We start from the raw sequence: 21598 nt of genomic DNA, 5'->3' as shown, positions 1-21598 counted from the left end.
CGCAACAAGGCACAATGAGATCCAAAAGCAATAATACATACCGTAGTTTGGCTAATGTCAGTGTGAGCCGGTGGAGTCCCCACCCAGTTCCCAACACAAGCTGCAATCATAGCATCAAAAAATCAACCGCCTGGGGTCTGGTTTTATTAATAACAACACTACATTCACCCCAACTCCAGCCTTCTCCCCCAGTTTGGCTGCTCCTATAGTTCCTCCCCGTCTGTCCCAGCTCCTAGATCCCTCTCCCAGAGGGCTGCTCCCAAATCCATGTGGAGTGTAGGGAAGCACGCCACCCTTAACAATCATTAATCTGCAAATCCGTCGAGAGTCCCAAACCCCTGCTTAACGGCTGGGTCAGCCAGAGAATCCAGCCACCTTATTACACTGACCAGTTCCCTCTTGCAGCAAATCTGTCTGTCCATCCCTTGGGCCACTGTGCATGCCTCAGTTAGTAGAAGGAGGAATGCTCACTCAGAAAAGAGTTTCACTGCAGGAACAAGGCAGCCTCCAGCCTGACAACTCGTGTGTGCCCATGCCCCATTTCTAAGGATGCTGGCTGTGAGAGCAAGCCAGCCACAAGAGGATTTCTCCTCCTACCAGGAAAAAGGGGATGAAAAAGAGACGTGGGCCTGGGGGGTGAGAAGGAGATGGAAAGAGAGGTAGAAGTTGAGGTGGGGGATGAGAGCCACTTTGCTGATTCACAGGCTAGGTGCTCAAATAACTCCTCACCTATGATGCCCGGGAGTTCTGTCTATCCCTAGCACCGATTCTACATGGGAAGCGAAGTGCTACTCTGGAGATCTGAGCTACCGTCATTTCAATGACACTCCACAGCCAGGTTGATCTAGCAATCGTTATCCTTTCTACAGTGTGTTCCGTGTAGATTTCAGCTCCACTCCCATGAGCTAATCAGAGCACACGGACTTTCTAAACACCAGGCTCCAACTTTGTGTTTGAACTCTGCAATGAGCCCCTTGATGCCTGTTGCCAGCAAAGAGTTTCCTGCTTAGAAATTCTGCCTCCTGGACAGTTAGAGCCTCGTCACTTTTATTTTCCCCCTCCTGTATACGGTATTTCCTGTACCATGAACATATTTGGCCCGGTTGTTTCTTGTCACTGTAGACTGACGCCATACGAGTGGTACAGCCCCCACCCCTGCTCGCAAGGGAGGTGCAATCTCCTAGTGAACCAGTACTCTCTCGGCAACAGCCTGTGGTTTCCAGTCGGGGGTTTCATGCAGCAAGGATCTACTATTGCCCCTCGAGCTCTGTCCACACGGTGCGTCAGTGGAGTCTGGTAAGCAAACATGCCCATCAGAACTGTAAACAGCCTACAGTCACGGTTCAGGGTGCTGTAGTGTCGCTGCTGTAAGCTGTTTTGGAGCTTTAGGGTAAAACACCGTGGTATTGTTTTTACAAGGGTTTTGACATGTTGGCCGACAGCAGACAAGTCTCGGATAGTAGGTTATTACTCCACACTCCTCCCAAAGGAGCTCCAGATTGGGACAATCCTGCAGTTAACAGGAATTCTGCTACCAGAACGTTCCCTATTAAACTTATGGCCAACCCCAAGCAGAGGGCAGCTAACTTGTTGGGCGCCAAATCCACTCTGTTTGGTTTGTAGGCTTCAGATGAAGAAGGTTTGGGTGTTCAGGGGACTTTGTATGTGTTTGGCCTATCGCTGGGCCTTTACTGGAAGCAGCAGGTCCACAGCACCTCTGGCCTATCACTCCAGGAGGGGTAAGAGGATTGAGATCAGATTGAATCCTAGGGGAAATCTCAGTTCACCTTTTCTTCATCCTCCCTTCTCCAGGTGGGCATTCACCTTGATCATCATCTCCTCCTACACGGCCAACCTGGCAGCCTTTCTGACCGTGCAGCGGATGGATGTGCCCATAGAATCGGTGGATGACCTGGCTGACCAGACAGCTATTGAGTACGGCACCATTCACGGAGGCTCCAGCATGACCTTTTTCCAGGTGAACCCCATTCTCTTGCTATCAGGGAGTGCGGGAGCCCTCTGTTAGAATCAGATGTTCCCCAGGTAATATACCTTGTCCTGTCTTCGGTGTGTCCCGTTCTAGTCTTCGGTTTGTGGGGGAAATTCTAGGAGAGCCCAGACCAAGTGGCACCCATAGCAGTTTGGGCCCATTTTATAGTCACTGATACCATAATGAGATTATTTATATGGTCCCATTTGTGTGCTCGGTGCCTTATAGACATGTACAAGTCAAGGTTCCTTGCCCATTAGACTGATAACATAGCAAGAAATATGAGTAGACTGGGATTAGGATGGGAAGAGGGGAATCTGAGTTTGTAAGGGTTATTTACAAAGAAATTTCTGTTTTTTTCTTGGTTGTATTTTCAGTGGGCCAAATTCTCAACTCCTTAATTCAGATTGTATCCTCAACCTAACCTCCTGCTGAGTGACAGACTGAATCTAAGGGGAGTTGTCCTCAGGGTTGGGCACAAAGTCTCAGATCCTATTTTTGAGGAGCTGGGCCAAGTTGCTCAGAGACAAGAGGTGAGACCAGATTGTGCCAGAGCTGAGATAAGTGAGGGAAGGCTAAGAGGTGAAATTTGAAGGAGGCATTTCCTAGCACAGCAATGGAAACACTCCTTGGAAGCTAGATGCCTAGATTCATGGGATATCTTTGCAGGACAGCCAGACAAATGCCTAGCTTCTCGTACTCAGAAGATCAGTTTGTGCACAGAACACCAGAGAGTGGGTAGTAAAGTTGTCCGTAGCCATATGCTGTACCCACCTGATAATACCATCCCTGACAGCTAAGTATTTTGAGCCAATTTTTCCTAAGTGCGTATGTATTGTTAGGCGGCCCTAACTTCTGCACATGCAAGACTCAGTTTGTATCAGCACCTTGGTGTTGGCCAACCCTGATTTGCACAAGCAGACCTGTGTGCGCTGGTGCAAATCAGGGTTGGTGCATGTGTTAGAGTCTGCTCACATGCAAGTCATAGATTCATAGATTCTAGGACTGGAAGGGACCTTGAGAGGTCATCGAGTCCAGTCCCCTGCCAAGTTAGGCACATGCAAAGGTTTTCATCCCATTTAGCCCATCATAGACTTCCGTATATCTCTGCATTTCCCTGTTCTGTCCAGAGTGGGAATGAATGAGTTAATCTTTTGCACAGCGCTTTGAACACACAAAAAGATGTACAAGGATTATTTATTTATTGAATGCTGAATTACCAAGGGGCAAGCGCTTTTCTCACTATATTTTCGTTTTGAATTGAAGCAGGAAGCCCTCGAAATCTCACGAGTGAGTCTGATCTTTCCAGCCCAATTTTGCAGACCCAAGAGGTTTGGCAAAGGGACGCTTAAGCAGAATGCTGTGTCTAACACTAATTGAACAGAGCATGAGTGAATAAAAGACTGTGCCTAATGCATTTACTTAGTCCTGCTCTCTTCAGGGACACTGCAAGTTACAAATCATGGGCTTGAGTCTCCATTGCATCTTGCATAGTCATTTACGCCAGTGTAAACGGAGTAAAAAGTAAATCAGCATGTGGCATTTTTTACCCCCATTTAGCAATCACTTTGCATTGGCGTAAGTGATTGCACAAGATGCAGGGTGATAGAGCCCCCCTTATATTAAATAATAATAATTAATCATAAAAACTTAGAAATACTAAATCTGAGTAAATTTTAACTGTAATTTAATTTCAGTATCTATGCTGCTGGTTTAATGTTTGCCCTTCACTCAGCTCAGGAAGTAGAGATTAGCTTAGTCAGTTTCCCTTTTGTTTCAAACACAAAATCCTAGATTTCAACAGCCATAAATTTTGAGTGAAATCAAATTAGATGTTATTACTGGTCCCAATATGGGGCCTGATCCAAAGCCCATTGAAGTCAATGGGCTGCACCAAAACCCCAGATCCAAACATCCTCAGACTCCAAGAAAGTTTGGGTCCAAACTTTGTGGCCTAGAGTTTTTGGGCCTTTAAACTTTTTCTTTCTCAATGCTGCAACATTTGGGTTGCAATTGCTGCATGGGAGTGTTGGTTGATTTAAAAGCAAACCAGCCAAACAAAAATATTTGCCACTGCACTTGGTTTTTCAAATGTCATTGTGAAAACATATTTTTCATGTTTTATAATTTTAAAAAATGTTTTTAAGCTAGGAGCTTCAAAGGAGCCTAAGGGAATTGGGCATCTGGCCCCCTTAAGCTTCTTGCAAAAATCTAAGCCTTCTATTTCAATACACTTTTTAATTTGGGACCTAACCTATCAGATGGGGTCCCCTGCAACAGCTCTTCTTCTTTCCTCTTTCTTGCAGAATTCCCGTTACCAGACGTACCAGCGGATGTGGAATTACATGTACTCCAAGCAGCCAAGCGTGTTCGTGAAGAGCACGGAGGAAGGGATCGCGAGGGTGCTGAATTCCAACTACGCTTTCCTGCTGGAGTCCACCATGAACGAGTATTACCGTCAGCGCAATTGCAACCTCACGCAGGTCGGGGGCCTTCTGGACACCAAGGGCTACGGGATTGGCATGCCAGTCGGTAGGCGGTGAAGAAAAATTATAGCTATTCTCAGCTTCCTGCAGAGGATCGGAGCATTTGAAAGGCTGAAACGGCTCTAGGAGCAATGTCAGTTTTCACAGATGTGCCATGTGTCACTTTTATTTCAAAGAGACACCATCCAGAGGAAAAATCAAATGTATTTTAATTGTTCATCTGCGTCCCTTTAGATTATATAAAATGAAAGATTTTAAAAATATGCCATTATTTTGGCTGCATTTGTGCTCGTTGTTTGCTGTTTTGCCCTTCACTCAGCACAAAAAGTGAAACTAGATTTGTTAGGTTCACTTCCTGCTTCTAGCTCCAGTGCACAGCTGTAAAATAACTGCTGAGAACCCCAGGGATTTTATCACAAGTCTGGTGTTTTCCTTAGAGCCTCAGCTTCTGGATTCAGGTTATTAGCAGAGAATCTCAGCTTTCATTTTTTGGAAAATGAAAATGTCTTTAGCCCTCGTGGTTGAAGAGAAAAGCCTGAAAAGTGAACCTTAAAGGTTCCAACTCCAGCTGACAAATAAAAAGGACCCCAAATTTGTTATCTACAAATATCTCTTGATTCTTAGGCCAGTCTCAGGATTTGTGGGGAGGGGGCGCCTGCTTCGTGACTTTTGAATACTTGGGGTTAGCAACATTGAAATAGTATCATTTATAGCTTCCTTTCTGGTTCTCATACACATTGCTGTTGTCTTTGGATTGTTACTATTGTAGAGGATGGTTTAAATCCTAGAATAACTGTATTTTAACATTTCCATTAGGTTTTGTTAAAAAAAAAACTTTCATTTACTAAAATCTAAATTACAGGCTTAAAGTAGCTGGCTGCATCCTGTGAAACTGTAGAATTGCAGTGGATAAAGCACATGCTGCTACTTTTTACACTGGTGGAATTTCATTGAATTACTCTGAATTTACCCTGTTGTACAGCATAATCTGTCTGAGGGTCTGTCTTCTGGATCTCTGATAGCGAAGAGTACAGAGAGAGCTTGTGGCTGGGGGCTTGAACCTGGCTTCTAGTGAGAGTTTGGGTTTGCCTGGTGGTTAGATTAATTGCTGCTATAGACAGAAAGCGGTTTCCATTCTTGTCCTCTACTCCATATGGGACTGATGGCCAGAACTGAGCTACAGTTACAGGCACAAGGAGAGGGAATTGAACTGGATGATTCAGGGGAATGGGAATCAGACGCGCAGTTGCCCATTTGAATCCTGCCCAGCATGGCAGCGACCAAAAGTTTTTCCCTTATGCTGGCTGTGTGGCGGCCTGTGGGAAACACCTTTGATCCCCACCTGGTCCTCAGGGAACAAATCATCGCCCACAGCTGAGACTGATTTGTTGTCCATCTCAATGGCGAGGACTGAATGGGCCATCAGGACTGAACTCCCCTCTATCTTCTTGGTAGGAGGGTTCTCTTCAGTTCAGGCAGGTTGACAGGGCAGTGTGTGTGGTGTGGGGAGGGGAGCTGCCTAAACTATATCTTAACTCCCCTCCCCCTGGGTGCTGCAGGCTCCATATTCCGAGATGAATTCGACCTGGCCATTCTCCAGCTGCAAGAGAACAACCGCCTGGAAATCTTGAAGCGAAAGTGGTGGGAAGGAGGCAAGTGCCCCAAAGAGGAAGACCACAGAGCCAAAGGTAAACCCTGATTCTCAGAGACGCAGGTCCTTCCTGCCCGGTACAGAGTCTATGAATAAGGATGTACAGCAGTCACATTATTATAGATGCTAGCAGAATGAGCTCACGCACCATCCGCGAGCGATACCAGCCGGAGGTTTGGTTTGGTTTTGCAATTATTCTGACCTGAGATTTCTTCCTTAACAATGCAAGGAAAAAACCAAACAGCTCTGCTGAACCTCATGCTGTGTGTTTTTGCCTGGGGCAAAGATAGTAGCAACAACCAAATGACAAATCTTGGAGGCATATGGAGGGTAAATTAGCTTCTAATGAATGTTCTCAGCATTACATGGGAAAATAGATGGCTGAAAGGATTGCATCCAAATCCTGGACTCCTTTAAGAGAAAATGGAATTTCATCACAGAACCTTTGGTTAATGGGTTAATCTAAAGCTCCTTTAGAACGGGAAAGGGGGAATGGGGACTTTATTAATAAGGCTTTAAAACGGAAGAGCACGTCCTTCTGGGTAAAGCGATGCAAATTGCCATAAAAGCCATGGCCTTAGGCTGATGTCCCAGCGTTAGGAACAGTTGCCAGCTTAAAGCAATCGCTATATTTTTGGCAGTTGCTTTAACTTAAGCAAGCATTTTTTTTTTTCCTGCAAGGCTAAAAGGTTCCTTGGCTGAGAGAACAGCCTTTTGACCCTTACAAGCCCGGAGACAAAGAGCCAAGCAGGCTCCTGATTGCCATTTCGTTTACCTGGCACATCTGACGCGAGGGGTTTTTTTCAGTTTATGAGCCAGACTGTATGGATCACACACGGGCTTTGTCTAGCATGGAAACGTCCTCCGTATCCCGCTTTGCTACCAGAAAACCCTGCTGTGCACTTCAGATCATAGGGAAGGATGCTGATTGCTGGGAGTTACAGATGTGAGCTGAGCCCCAACATCTGGAATTGGATTCCTTGGGTCTGGGTTTTTAGGTCAGCCCCTTATCTTTCCAGGGGAAGGATGATCCAGTGAGCACTAGCCTGGGACATGGGAAACCTGGGTTTAAGTCCCCGCTCCACCACAGACTTCCGCTGTGATTTTGGACAAGTCACTTTGTCTGTCTGTCTCTCAGTTCCCCTTCTCTGCAACAAGGATAACAGCACTTCCTACCTCCCAGGGGGATACGGGGTGCAATACATTAAAGAGTATGAGATGCTCTGCTCCTACAGTAATGGGCATCAGAGAAGTGCTACAGATAGAGTCTCTTGAGGCCATTTGGAAAATGTGCATCCTGCCTTGGATTCCACGCCCCCCCCAAAGCACAGGGATGTTTAGCGGTAAGGTTTCCGTTCATGCCTGTTAAACCCCCAAAGTTTCAGGGGAAGGAAGCGTGGGGAGCAGAGGGGATGTCTAGATATGCTGCTCCACAGGCCTCAGCACAAGTAGCTCAAATTCTCTACAGGTCTCTCTTAAAATCACACAATAATCCCTATTTCTAGCCATTCAACACCAGTTCCAGGCCCCTCTCACTGGGAGTATTAGATTACAGGAGAGCCTCTGAGTGCCTTGTTGGACAGAAACAGCTGCCCAGTGACTTGTGAGAGCGCTAATTGCTTTATCTTGACATCCCAAATGCATAACCGAGCTTCAAAGGGATGAAAATCAACTGATAAATTTTTAAAGGCATTACCTTCCATGGAGGGGAGGAGAGAGGAGGGGCACTCAGCAAGCTCTGCAGAGAGCAAACTCCAGACAGGCCCTGAAGGGCAAAATCAGAAAAAGGGTCCAGTTCTGGTGTAGTTGGAGCAGGGGGACTAGGAGCCAGGATCCTGGGTTCTGTTCCTGGCTCTGCCACTGACTCACTGCATGGCATCAGGCACGTCACTACCCTATTCTGTGCCTCAGTTTCCCCATTTGTGCAACTGGGATGGTAATAATCAGCTCGCAAGAGCTGCATGGAGTTAATGAAAAGTGCTTGGGAGGAGTATTGTTTTAAATGAAAACCCAGCTATATTCTAATCCAATCTTTGGAGGAAGGCTGAGCCAGGCCTGTGGGTGAGGGTGGGGATGTCTCTGAGCTGGGCATGGGGGAGAGGGGAATCTGAGCTGATATTGGGCAGTGCTTATAGGAGGCCGAGGCAGGGTCTGGGTTGTGAGTTTGGGGGGATGGGAGGTGGGGTTTGAGCTGGGCCTGGGCTGTGACTATGGGATACATTTTATGCCCTGTAATTGCTGTCTTAGCGGAAGCACCTCTGCCTGCAAAGGTCTGGTTTACTGGGTGACGAGAGCCCCTGAAGGTTGCCAAAAGAATGATGGAGAACGGGGGAGAAATGTCACCCTGTGAGTTTTAAAAAAAAGCAGGTCAGCGATTTACAAGGATTGGGGGGAGGTTTTTATGTCGAAAAGCCACGCAGAGATTAGGTCAGTAAATCACTGATTCTCTTGCTTTGATTTAATGTTACAGAGGGGAGAAGATTTTACAGGTGTCCTGGTTGACTAATAGCCACATACAGTCCCCTCATTGCAAGGTGCCGCATGCTTCATTGTAATCAATTCAATCAACAGTCCAGTCCACCCGCGACCCTAGAACAAGTAGTGCTGAAAGAAGTCATTTCTGGGACTCTGCGTGCTGAGCTACGGGCCCAGCTTGCTCTGACCTCTTGGCCTCGTTCCACAGCTGCTACAACAGGGATGGGAGAAGAGAAGGCAGGGAGTGATGCTTCCGTCCGATTCATCGGGGGAACGGGTCAGAGTGTGTCCAAGGCTGACAAGCTGGGTGGCTTCCTGGTGTCAATTGATATAGCCCCATTGGACTTCAGTGGACCTAGGTCGATCTATATCACCTGGGGACCTGGCCCATTGACGCCACTGGAGTTAGACCAGTTTACACCAACTGAGGATCTGGCCTATTGACTTCAATAGGTCTCGGCCAGTTTACATCAGCTGAGAATCCAGCCCATTGACTTCAGCTGGGGAGCCTGGTCCACAGACGTCAATGAAGCTAGCCTGATTTACTCCAGTTGGAGATCTGTTCCATTGACTTCAGTGGTGCTCAGCCGGTTCACACCAACTGGAGATCTGGCCCTTGGAGCCAAATTTGCCCCTGCTGTAAGTGGAAAGTCAGTATTCAAGATCCCAATCTTGCTTACATCAGTGAAAATGCAGAGCAATTCATTGCCAACGGGGTTACTCCACTTTTGTCCCATTGTAACTGAGATGCAGAGAACATGGCCCCTTGATACTAATGACTTAGAAAGAGTATCTCTTTCTTGGCACGATTTTGTTGGCAGTGTGGGTTCCCCATAGTCCTTGGGCTGAGAGTTGTTTCAAAGACAGATGAGGAAATGCCCTTTTGCTGTGTCAGTGCTATGAGATGCATAGTCTTAGTGACTAGGCCATTGGAGAGGCACTGCGAGGACCTGGGTTCTGGTTCCACCAGTGACCTAATGTGTGACCTTGACTAAGTCACTTCTCCTTGTGCCTCTGTTTCTCCTTTTGCCTGTCCTGTCTATTTAGATTCTAAGCTGTTTGGGGCAGGGACTGTCTCTTACTGTCACCTAACACACTGCGGCCCTGATCTCAGTTGCGTCCTCTAGATGTAAATAGTCATAATTTCCCATCAGCATTATTGCATGTGAATGAAGGAATTGCTCTTGGTTTCCATCTCTTCCTTCTCTTTGCTTTGTCAATGATGCTTTCTCATGTCGATTTACTGACTTCATAGCGACAACCGCTGAGTAAATAATTTGTACGACATAATTTATCTGATTGATCTTTCCTCCTTTTCCTGCTTTGTTTGTCTGCACACCGCTTCACACTTCTCTCAGAGGTATTTGTTGTTTGAAATTATTTGCTAAATCATACTTCCTAGGAAGAATTCTTCGATCGCAAGCAGATCATTGCATGTAATTTGGTATTTACAATTCAAGCTGTGCTAGTTAATTTTGATTGGACAGCAAAGGGCCCATTGTACTGTTTTTGTTCCCTGAGTGGATGAGCTCAAAGATGATTAGAAGAGTCAAGATTTCTGTGTGGTTCCGAGCACGTTTGTTGTCTCTTCCTCTCCAGTTTATTTTTTTCCCTTTGCTTTATTTCAGGTCTGGGAATGGAGAATATTGGTGGAATCTTCGTGGTTCTCATATGTGGCTTAATCGTAGCAATTTTTATGGCAATGCTTGAATTTTTGTGGAGCCTACGACACTCTGAACAGACAGAGGTAGGCTCAGGACTGTCACTGATGTTACAGGAAGTATGTACGTTAATGTTTGTGAGGTCCTCAGGTACTGCAGTGAGGAGCACCATAGAGAAGCCTATAAAAAAGTGGGATGGGTCTGGAATAGATGAGGGTTGTGGGTCTAAGTATGAATGTTGCAGGCAGTAAGACCTAAAACACATGAGAATTCCAGGTACAGAGCAATGTAAAATTTCCAGTGCACTCAGCCAGGTCTAGAACTTACAAACATCTCATGTGCAGTTAGTAAGATGTAGATTATATGCAAATTCTAGTTGCGGTTGTTGGGGGCCTAGAGCATATGGAAATTCCATATGCAGTTGGTGTGGTTTAGAACACATGAATTTCTGTCTAGAACATATAGGGATCCCTGACATGAACTTGAGGATCTAGAACATGTGAGGACCTTTGATGTGAATATTGGGGTCCAGAATCAGTGGGAATTCCAGTTAGTGGAATCTAAAACAAGTGGCAGTGCTAAATGCCAATTATGAGAACAGGTGAAGATCCCAAGCACTAGTTTTGGCATCCAGAACAGTTGAGCATCAGGATCCAGAATTGGTACAGATGTTGGGATCTGAGCAGTATCTTGGAAATTGACCTCTTGTCTCTGTGTGTGCCTTCCAGGTGTCTGTCTGCCAGGAGATGGTGACAGAGCTGCGCAGTATCATCCTCTGCAAAGACAGTTTCCACCCTCGGCGAAGGCGAGGGGGGATGATACGGACTCGGCCCATTATTGCCGAGGAACGTCGACCCCGCAGTACAACCACTCTCAGCAACGGGAAACTATGCGGCGGCGGTGAGCCAGACCCGCTGGCGCAAAGACTTGCACAAGAAGCCGCTCTGGTTGCCCGAGGCTGCACGCACATTCGGGTGTGCCCGGAGTGTCGGAGGTTCCAGGGCCTCCGGGCGCGGCCAGCTCCGGGTTCACCTGCACAAAGCGAAGAGAGCTTGGAATGGGAGAAAGCCACCAACAGCAGCGAACCTGAGTAGAGTAGGGCAGGGGTGGGCAAAGAAACTCATGTTCCATTTTACAGAACATGGACTTGTACAATGTCAGACTCGTTTTTAAATTAAAAGCAGTTATCCAGCTCCTCGAGAGCAAGACAAACCTTCAGGCTGAGAACCAGGCCCAGCCAGAGATTTTTGGTACCTCTCCTATCTAAGAGGACATTCATCCCACTTGGGTTCTGAACCACTAGGTGGAAGATTCTCTGGTTGGCCTGTCTCCAGCAGCTTTCCCTCACCTCAAAAATCTGGTTTTGGGGTGGGGATGACACACACACAGGGCAATTCATATACCAGAACTGCCCCAACTAGGGGGAAGAGTCATTGTCAGAACTACCCCATCCTAAGATAGGAGAAAAGGACACTAGTGTCATCTGTCTTGATCAGACAGATTCAATAGGGATGTTCTCTGGGAGATATTTTTATTTGATGGGGTGGGGGGAGGGGAAGAGAGGAGTAATCTATTATATTTTATTTTATTTTTGGTACATCAGGGCCTGGAGGCTCCAGCACACCGGATTTCAGGTGCTGAACTCTCCTTCCTTTGCAGCGACGTGGCATGTGGGGTGTGGAAGGGAGGGACAGGAGATGACTCCCAAACAGAAGCAGCGGATGAAATGAAAGTCCATTCAAGGAGATATTAAAAATAAAAATGCCAAAAAACAACCAACACACACAGTGAATTCAAAGAGGCCTTGAAACACCTGGAATTTCAGGGGTTCTGTGTCTTTTTTTTTGTTTGTTTTTGTTTTTTCTGTCAGGGAAGGTGAGTGTGTATAGTGAGTATGAAGCATCGAGGAAGGTGTCACGGGCAGATGCTGTCGGATTCCATATGCTTTCTTAGGAACACTGCCTTTTCCCCCCAGCAGAGGGCAGTTGCACTTACTACCCATTGTCACGGTCTTCTGAAAGTACAGTCGTAGGCATCATGATAGAAACAGGTGCTCACAGGAACAGCACATTCCCATCCTATGAACTCTTAACACTATCCCCAGGCTCAATAGCTGGGCCTGCGTGTGACCCAGGTGGCATCTGGGATCTGAGGGTTTCCTTGCTACCAAATGTCCTTGAATGAAGAACATGGGGCAGGGAGGTCAGGTTCAACAGGAGGATCACTCTGCGTCTTCAGTGAGAAAAACCTTCCTTCCAGACCAGCAGCAGCAGCTTGCCCTCTGCTTGGTACAAATGTGGGGTTTACATTGAAGAGTTTAATTTTCTGATTGAAAAACAAAATTCTATGCAATTTCTGATTGTAAAATAAAAAGGGGGGAAGATATGGGGGGTGGCGATAAACACAGACCTTCAGCAAAGATATATCCTGTTGTTGAATTATTTTCTTTTTCTTTTTTTTTTTTGAATGTACTGAAATAAAAGATGTCCTTGTACAATTATGATCCCCCCCCCCCACACCCACACTTTTAAAGCTTTGAGGCAGTTTGAGTCCTATCACTCGTGGGGGCAGCCCAACAGCACTCCTGGAGGATCTGAGAGGTACTTCCAGCACTCTTGGTCTTCACTGCAGCAGGTTGCTGCTTTGGCCTCTGAAAACTTCTAGCTACTTGCATAATACCTAAAACCTCTGTTGCTGTCATTGTCTGTAATCATTCCCAAAGAAAACAAAGGAAAAAAGCTGGGCAGGACACATGGTCACTTTAGAAAAAACAACACAATCCCCTTGGCCCTATGCTGCAGTGAGATCAGAACAACGCAAGCCACAGCCTCTTTTAAACCTGATTGCTGGAAACAGAGGTCGAGCGTGGTTTCCCTGCACACAGGATTCTCTGTAGCAGATCAGATCAATGGTCCACCTTGTCCAGTAACCTGTAGCCAGATACTTTACAGGAGGGTATAAAGAACTCCAGAGAATGCAGATACCTGCAATGGGCATTGGAGATTATTACACAGTCTCTCTTTTTGGCAGCACCCAAAAAAAAGATACAAAGTAGGGAACAGTCCCTGTGCTCAGTGAGGGTCTCGGGCCTGGGTTATGCAGGGGGTCAGACTAGATGATCATAATGGTCCCTTCATGGTCTTTTGAGCCAAATGTGGACAGGGCCTAAGTCAGAGTTCTGCTCAGTGTGTGCAGAGTGAGCCAGCCCCTCAAGTGGAGTACATTAATGGAGCTGTATTTTGTCAGTGGAGTCAGGGGCAGCTTACACCAGCTGAGGGTTTGGAGCAAAGTCTGAGTGTAACCCTTGCCTGCTCAGTGTGACACTCTGGCCTCTCTCTAGTGGTGGGTAGGCCAACTAGCGTTTGAAAAGCCTACTACAGCTTTAGCTAAGAGAAGTGTGTCTGTCTGCTCATGCGGTACAGATACCTGCATTTTGCTCAAGAGGTCCCAGGTTTGATCCCTGCTGATGACATCCAAAATGGTTGGTATTACAAGTAATAGCTCATATGGGGAATTCAACTCGGGGAAGTCTATGCAGTTCAAGATGCACTTCCTGGCCTCGGGAGAGTATGTAACTGCTGCTTACTTGTGTGGCACTCTGTCCCCTTATAGCAGTGGCTAGGCTAGGTACCTGTTAAGGAGCCTGCTACAGCCTTGGTTAAAAAAACAACTCCTTTAGCTCAAAAGGTCTCAGGTTCAATCCCCCTCTGACATCCAAAGTAGTTAGCATTATATTAGCCCCTAGCTAGATTCCTGGGGTCAAATCTTCCACAGATGTAAATCAGTACAGCTAAATTGATGTTAATTGGGCCAGCTCAATTTGCACAGAGTTGGCCCAGATCGTCAAAGTTATTTAGGCACCTAACATCCATTGACTTCAATAGAAGCTAGGAGCTTAAATACTGTGGGGGATCTGAGTCTTGGCATCTAGCTAGACTCCTTGTACCAGCTCCTCCACTGGTGAAAGTCAGTGTCACTCCATTAAAGCCAATTGTGCTGGGTGGATTTCAAAGTCGGTGCCACTCCATTAAAGCCAATTGTGCTGGGTGGATTTCTACCACCTGGGGAGGTGGGCCCTTGATTTTAAAGCAAATAGTGGCAACTCATAGCACGCATTCTACGATTTGCCAGCGTATTTTGCATTCCTGACAACAACATTGTAGACATCAGAAAACCTCTTATGTTTGTTTAAAGGCCAACATGTTCTTACGTGTGCCAGGCACTATTCATCAAAAGACACTCGCTTTTGAAAATTTATTTACAGATTAGCAAAAGAAAAGATTCCTGTCCATCATTTATCATATCTGATTTTTCCCCCCCGTTGCTGCAGTGAATAAAGAGGGAACTTGACAGTGCCAGACATTTTTCCTTTTGCTATGCCGAGGGAATCACCCAGGTGTCACTCAGACTGAGGCCATCAGGAAAAATAAACCAGCCTGGTTCGCTCTTGATTTGTCTTTACTTTTATCTATTTTTTGTCAGCTTCCCTTTCCCAGGCTGTATTTTCTATCAGAGTCTGTATATTGAGGGGGGGTTTTTTGTTGTTGTTTGATCAGATTGTTTACAATAAAAATATAGATAAACCTTGAAATAGTAGTGGATGGATAAAAGCTGCTTTGGTTTGAAGGCCTTGGCTGGTGTCTTTCAGAACACACACAGAGGAGGGGCTTACATGGTGCGTTCACACTCAAAAACTAGACGGGACCCTTGTGCTCATCTAGGCTGACCTGTAGACTACAGGGCATTGCGCTGCCCCCAAAAGACTTCCGAGACCATATTTTATAGAAAACCTTCCCACCTTGAATTAAAAATGGGGAATCCGCCACAAACCTTGGTAAATTGTTCCAATGGTCCAGTTACTCACATGGTTAAAAATTTGCACTTTATTTCCAGTCTGAATTTGTCTAGCTGCAACTTCCAGCAGCGGTTGCACCACTGCCAAATTAAAGCGGTGACATAACCTCTCTACGCTGCCTTGCTATTCCCCTGTTTATGCAGCTCTAGTTTACACAGGCGTACTTTTGGCCACAGGCTCACACTGGGAATGCATATTCAGCTAATATGACCCCCACCCCCTCCCAATCTTTTTCATAGTCACTGCTTTCCAGGAGAGAATTCCCCATCCTATAAGTATGGCCTATGTACAAGTACACAAACAGAGCAGGAACACACACTCAAACTGGAGTGGGACACTGCCCCCCCCCCCTTTGTTCTCACCCTGGAAACCATTTTGATGGCCTCTTTCATTTGGCCAATCCCACTCACATGTTAATGAAGGTCAAGCTTTGGAGTGGTTTGCCATCCAACTTGCACTTTCCCAGCATAGCCATCTCTTGATAAAATGGGGGTAATTCTAGTAAGCTAGCTCTGTGGAGTCCACTGGGAGGCGACGATTAGATCAATTAAAATATAATACTTGGCTTTAATCCCTTTTAATTGTTTCACCAGAGCCCCCCTGCCTCCTCTTCCATTACAAGAGCTTCGCTGCAGAACCCAGGAGGCATGGACACTGAGTGTTTCTATTATCTAAATTCCCTTGGTTACCTTCCTCCCCTGTTAATATGAAAACACACATCCTGCAGATTGGCCAGTCTTATTGGTTAGGAGAAGCTCTAATATGAGAATAACTAAAACTCTGGGGATTCTTTTCTGATTAAAGTTTTATTCGTTTTGCATTCCAGGCAGTTTAATTTTTCACTCAGCACTTCCCCCCTGATGTCCAGCCTGTAACTAACTGTGGGCGCTGGGAAGGGGTCGATGCGGACCTAAGGCCTTTGCAAGACTAGCATAGGGGTTGTTACTGAACTTGGCGGCATCATTAAAACACAAGAGGCACATTTTGAGGCTTGCAAGCCAGCAGGACTATGGCAAGCTGAAAATGACAAAAGTGGAGTTGATCTCTTTTTAGTTCAGTTCTCCTGACTGGATAATAGTGAAGAAAACAGTTTAGCCATTTCAGAACCAAAAAGGTTCCTTGATGGTAGTGTCATAAGATGGGGTTGCCCTTTAAGGGTCAGCCCTCCTGCCAGTGATTAATCAGTTGCCTCCCTCCAGGTGAGAAAAGGGTCTGACAGGAAGTTAGCTCAGGAATGAGAGTTACAGGGTGTAGGGTGGGTCTGGGGTAAGGAAAGGGTTTAGTGTAATGCTAGCTAAGTGAAAGACCTGGGTGGAGAGAAGTGTAAGCAGCATTAGAAGCTAAAGCCCTCTGAGGTAGATACCTTACGAGGGGCCATGCAGCAGGACCTGGTATTCTTGTTTTGACTGATGTTAGATTGAGTTTGTTTGAACAGTAAATAGGTTCCTGGAAAAGGGAAGGAAAGAGCTTCCTTTCACTGATGCAGCTGGCTGGTGAGTTGGTCCACTGGGGTATGTGAGAAAGGAGAAACAGAGGCAGGGTTCAACACTGAGTTTAAGGAAACCTTGTTATATGTTGCCTATAAGAACAGGAAAAAATGCCTGTTCAAAGAGACAAACCATAGCTAACTGGATTTAGATCCCATTGTCCCTAACTAATTACCTATAATATCCCACTTGTCCTTCCTACCCCTTCTAACAGGACTTTTGGGCCCAATTGTCAGCAGGTGTAAAATGGGCATAGTTCTATTGACTTCAGTGGAAATGTGGATGTAGTTGTACATTTAAAGACCTGATTCTAAATTCACATTGGTGTAAATCAAGAGTAACTCCATAGAAGCAAGTAGAGTTACACTGATACAACAGTAGCATAAAGGAGATCAGAATTGGGCCCTAAATCTGCAAAAATTCTAAACCAGACTTTAGATAGAGATCTAAAAGAAAAATTGGGGCAAACCAGGATACCTAAAAGTCCAGTGTCTTATAGATTCCCTTCCAAAGATGCTGCTGCCATACTGGGAAAAGTCTAAATGCTGGTGGGCATAATTTGTAAATTATTCAACTTCCAGCTTCTCCTTTAGAGTTTGTACAGGAGAAGATAAATGTGCACAAATGCCTGCTGAGTAGAATATAAAGAACTCAAAGTGCCAGAAATCTCATTATGATTTGATGGCCACAAACTGATTGAAAACACACACCTGAAAGCAGTAGTGATGAATTCAGTAAAAGTAGGCTCCTCTGATACTTGATGCCATGGTGAGAAATTCAGTCTCTTATCAGTTGGATCAGTACAATGGATACAACTCAGATTTTTCAGGAAGGAATGCACTCCATTCCCGCTGAATTAATAGTCCCTTTTACAGCAAATAATATTGCATCTTTGGGATAAAAGTTCTTCACAAACTGTAGGCAGGGATCAGCTGAAACCCCATTAATGTGCAGCTGCTTCTCAAGTGGAACCTGGCAGCCATTTAACAGTGTAAAGTGCAACTTAAAACCAAAAAGGTCTGCTAAAGAGAGATCGATAATAAAAGGGAAGGAAGCTAACTTTATTAGCCCAATATTCTAGTTTCCTCTTCATATTAAATAAAAAATATTAAAAATATATGGAGATATACCTATCTCATAGAACTGGAAGGGACCCTGAAAGGTCATTGAGTCCAGTCCCCTGCCTTCACTAGCAGGACCAAGTACTGATTTTGCCCCAGATCCCTAAGTGGCCCCCTCAAGGATTGAACTCACAACCCTGGGTTTAGCAGGCCAATGCTCAAACCACTAAGCTATTCCTCCCCCCAAAATAAATTCTGCCCCAGCTTCTGATGTTGGCATCTGTCCCAGTTTTCATTCATGTGTTCCACCAGCAGGTTGCAGAACACTAGCGATTCTTCTTGTCCCTTATTGAAATGTGAGGTTTTGCAACATTACAATGAATTACAGCACCCTAGTTATCAATAGAGCTGTCAATCCTCTAAGACCCAAATGTCACTGGCCAACTTTAAGACAGACACAGTCATGTTTGTGATTATATATTTTCTATATGTTTTCCTACCACACATCAAATACTGAAACATTTGTTCAAAACAAACATTATCACTGTGACAAATAACAGCTTGGATTACTAAAACTGAAAAGATTTAATATTTACTTTTTGCACTATTTACATTATTTCGCATTGCCTTTTTCACAGTTGGATCAATGAGAATAGGCTAGTCAGTTTCACTTTTGTTTTTGGTTAGTTCTGCTTTCCAGTTCTCATGCACTAGGGTTGCAATGGTTTGCAATGGAATGTTTGCTTAAAGGTGCCCACTGGAATTTAAAGGTACTAACAATGGAATCATTTCTAACAGGCTTAGGTTTTTGTTAATGAGCTGCTAGTGTTCTTAAAATAGGCAAATCCTCAGCTGCTATAAATCAGTATGGACATCAAGGGATTTATGTTGATTTACCCCAGTTAGGGATCTAGCCCAAACTGCGTACTATAGATACAAACTGAAGTGCAGCACAGAGAGGGTTTAATACACAATATGAGCCAGATCCTCCACTCATGTAAACAGCACAGCTCCATAGACATCAGTCGACCTACATTGATTTATACCAGTTGTTGATCTGGCCCTATATCTCTGCAGTTCTGTTTGGCCCCCCCAACAACTCATGTTGCTTTAGACCCCAAAGAGAGAACACTTCCGGTCTCACATCAGCCCTTCTCTAGGGCCCAGGTAATGTTAATGAGTTTAGTTCTTTGACTTTCTCCAGACTTAGTTCTCGCTGAGCTGAGATTTGATGTAATTTATTTCTAAGCCTAAAGCAAATGCAAATGAGCGTGAAAAAAAGACTTCTCTTATTTCCAGATGAGTGTTAAGATGACTGATTTGTCTGCCAAAAACCTATTGTTCTTCCAGAGTCCACAGAAAACAGCCCAAGCACATTTGCGAGGGTGTTCACAGGAGATGCTCTGATTATTGCTCGCAGGATTAAACCAGGACTAGATGAACATACAGCTTCCGGTTTTATTCCTGCGCCATTTATCAGCCATGGCAGGCTTAGTCTATAGGCAGCCTAAATGGAGGTCAGAGCGTAGTAAGGACCCTGAAATCCAGAGTGACACTGCTAAGTGCCTCTGTACTAAGGGTCTAGTGTCAATACAACTCACTCTGACATTAAGAAGGTCTGTTTGTTGGTCATTTCAGACCAGGCACGGAGCTGGGCAGATGAGTGCAAGAATAATGCAGATTTCTATACCAAATTATGATCAAAAGTAACAGCTGAGGTTTCTTAGGACTTGGGGAAATTGACCAGCACAGCTGTAGCAGGATAGCTATTCCACTAACACTCCCATGTGGACACGCTATTCTGGAATAATTACTCTGCTGGATTCTCTCCTTTCCCAAACCTGTGGGGCAAAAGAGCATGAGTTAAAACTGACTAAATCAGATTTAGGCCGTGGCTACACTCAAAACTTCAAAGCGCGGCCACGGGAGCGCTCTCGCAGCAGCGCTTTGAAGTGCGAGTGTGGTCGCGCACCAGCGCTGGGAGAGAACTCTCCCAGCGCTGCAGGTACTCCACCTCCATGCTGGGGCACTGTTTACACCGGCGCTTTACAGAGTTGTAACTTGCTGGGCTCAGGGGGGTGTTTTTTCACACCCCTGAGCAAGAAAGTTGCAGCGCTGTAAAGAGCCAGTGTAGCCAAGCCCTTAGCTTCCTTATCTATGCTATGTACCTTATCAGTCACCTTCCCTGCCCACCACCACTTCTTCCTTCCATTGCCTGAAGGGACAGGACAGCAGTGTTTGCTGAAGCTTCTGGTGGTGCAGCTCTACCAGAGCCATTGCCAAGAGACTGAATGGAGCTCAGGGCCAGGAGACAATAGAGAGGCACAGTCTGTGCAGAGACAACCCCAGATCCTAGTGACTCCCCCATGTTCTGTAAATTGCAAATCCCAGTTACTACCAACCCTCACAGGCAGTCCCTGGGCAAGATCCCATCCCTCATTACAGCCCCTTTGTGCCACTGTGGAGGCAGAATGGTGCAGGATTGCTCCCTTGGGGAACTTTTGCTGTGCGCCACCCCCTGCAGTAAACGCCCCCCCCACCACCAGTGTGGGGGAGGGGCCAGGGATGTCATAGGACAGGAGAGGGAGCATCTGGGACAATCCAGCTATTTTGAACTACAGAGCAGTCCACTGGTGGCTGGGGGGAAGCAGTTGTAAATTAATCTAGCTCCAGGGGCTACTCTAATTTAGGCCAGGGACTTAATGCTGGTCCCTGGAACATCCCAGAGGTGCAAAACTGTGAGACTTAAACACCCATGCACACACTGGACTGGACTTCCTGTGAGGCACCACATAGTATCTGCCCTGTTGTCTTTACATCAAATCTGATGTTACCAGACTATCAGCACTGCACATGACCTGTCTGTTGGGAACACCTTTGGCCTACATGAACAAATCACAATGTCAAAGGGACCCTATCCAAAGATGGAAGGCCATAGCATGCCACAATACCTCAGTACTGTGTGCTTGACCACTCAGCCTGTCCTTGCTTTTGCATATGGTTATTTTGTTTACAGAGCACAAAGTAACCACCTGGTTAAAGCAGGGGATTGGAACTCCTGCTGACTTACTGTGGGACTTGGAGCAATTCCCTAGACCTCTCTGTGCCTCAATTTTCCCGCAAGTAAAATGGGGAAGATTATCGCTGCTATGAAGAAAGAGGATCATGCAGTGGTTAGAGCACTAGCTGGAACTTGGGAGAGTTGGAGATTCAACTTCTTGATCTGTCACTGACTCCCTGTGTGACCCTGAGCAAATCCTTTAGCCTTTCTGTGCCTCAGTTTCCCATCTGTACAATGGGGATAATAGCATTGCCATGGGAGGCCAAACACATTAAAGACTGTGAGACACTCAGATACTAGCATGATGGGGACCAGATAAGTACCTTAGATTGATACATGGGAGCGAGGGGAGGCACATTGTGAGGCTTAATTCATTTGCATTTGCAAAGGGCTTTGAAAGCTTCAGATGAAAGGTGCTGGAGCATTGCCATGTGTTAGCTAATAATAATTGCTTCAACATAAGGAAAGCAGGAATCCTATAAATAGGCTGGCATCTTTCCAGAGGCCAGATCCTGTGGCCAATCTGTATATGTAAGTCCCTTTCCACGATCAGGGAGAGCTACAGAGCTCGTGATTTTTCCTCCCAACTCCAAAAGTAGCCATACTCCAGCAGGGCTGGCAAAGGAAGGCCCAGCCAGTTCCGTGCCTGGCGCCCCATCGCCTGTTCCCCTCTAGCTAGGTCCGTAGATGCTTTGGGTTAGGGTTTAGAAAGCTGACACTTTCCCATGCCACTTGTGCTCTTGGCTGTCAGACCCTGTGACATGAGGAGCAGCTGACAGCGGATTCTTTCTTAGCTGCTCCTCCTTCTGGGCAGAGACTGAGGTAGAATCAGGTCTCCGCAAACTGTGCAGAGGACAGATAGTGCTGGCTC

At 45.9% G+C, this 21598-nt stretch overlaps 1 protein-coding gene across 1 annotated transcript in view; it reads left to right on the top strand.

Annotated features, from left to right (window-relative positions):
• The window catches only part of GRIK4 (glutamate ionotropic receptor kainate type subunit 4), a 179217-nt gene extending 167366 nt beyond the window's left edge, over nucleotides 1-11851 (top strand). The window contains exons 14-19 of the mRNA XM_029912896.1: nucleotides 1123-1296; nucleotides 1813-1978; nucleotides 4297-4522; nucleotides 6036-6164; nucleotides 10231-10349; nucleotides 10992-11851. Of these exons, the coding sequence (XP_029768756.1) occupies nucleotides 1123-1296; nucleotides 1813-1978; nucleotides 4297-4522; nucleotides 6036-6164; nucleotides 10231-10349; nucleotides 10992-11357 (1180 nt within the window). The 3' untranslated portion in view covers nucleotides 11358-11851. The remainder of the gene's footprint in view (nucleotides 1-1122; nucleotides 1297-1812; nucleotides 1979-4296; nucleotides 4523-6035; nucleotides 6165-10230; nucleotides 10350-10991) is intronic.
• The last annotated feature ends 9747 nt before the right edge of the window (nucleotides 11852-21598 follow it).

Source organism: Terrapene carolina, unplaced genomic scaffold (genome assembly GCF_002925995.2).
Source record: "Terrapene carolina triunguis isolate 2854851 unplaced genomic scaffold, T_m_triunguis-2.0 Scaffold374, whole genome shotgun sequence".
Lineage (NCBI taxonomy): Eukaryota > Metazoa > Chordata > Testudines > Emydidae > Terrapene > Terrapene triunguis.
Note: the sequence above shows the minus strand (reverse complement) of the source record. Positions and strands in the feature narration are given on the sequence as shown.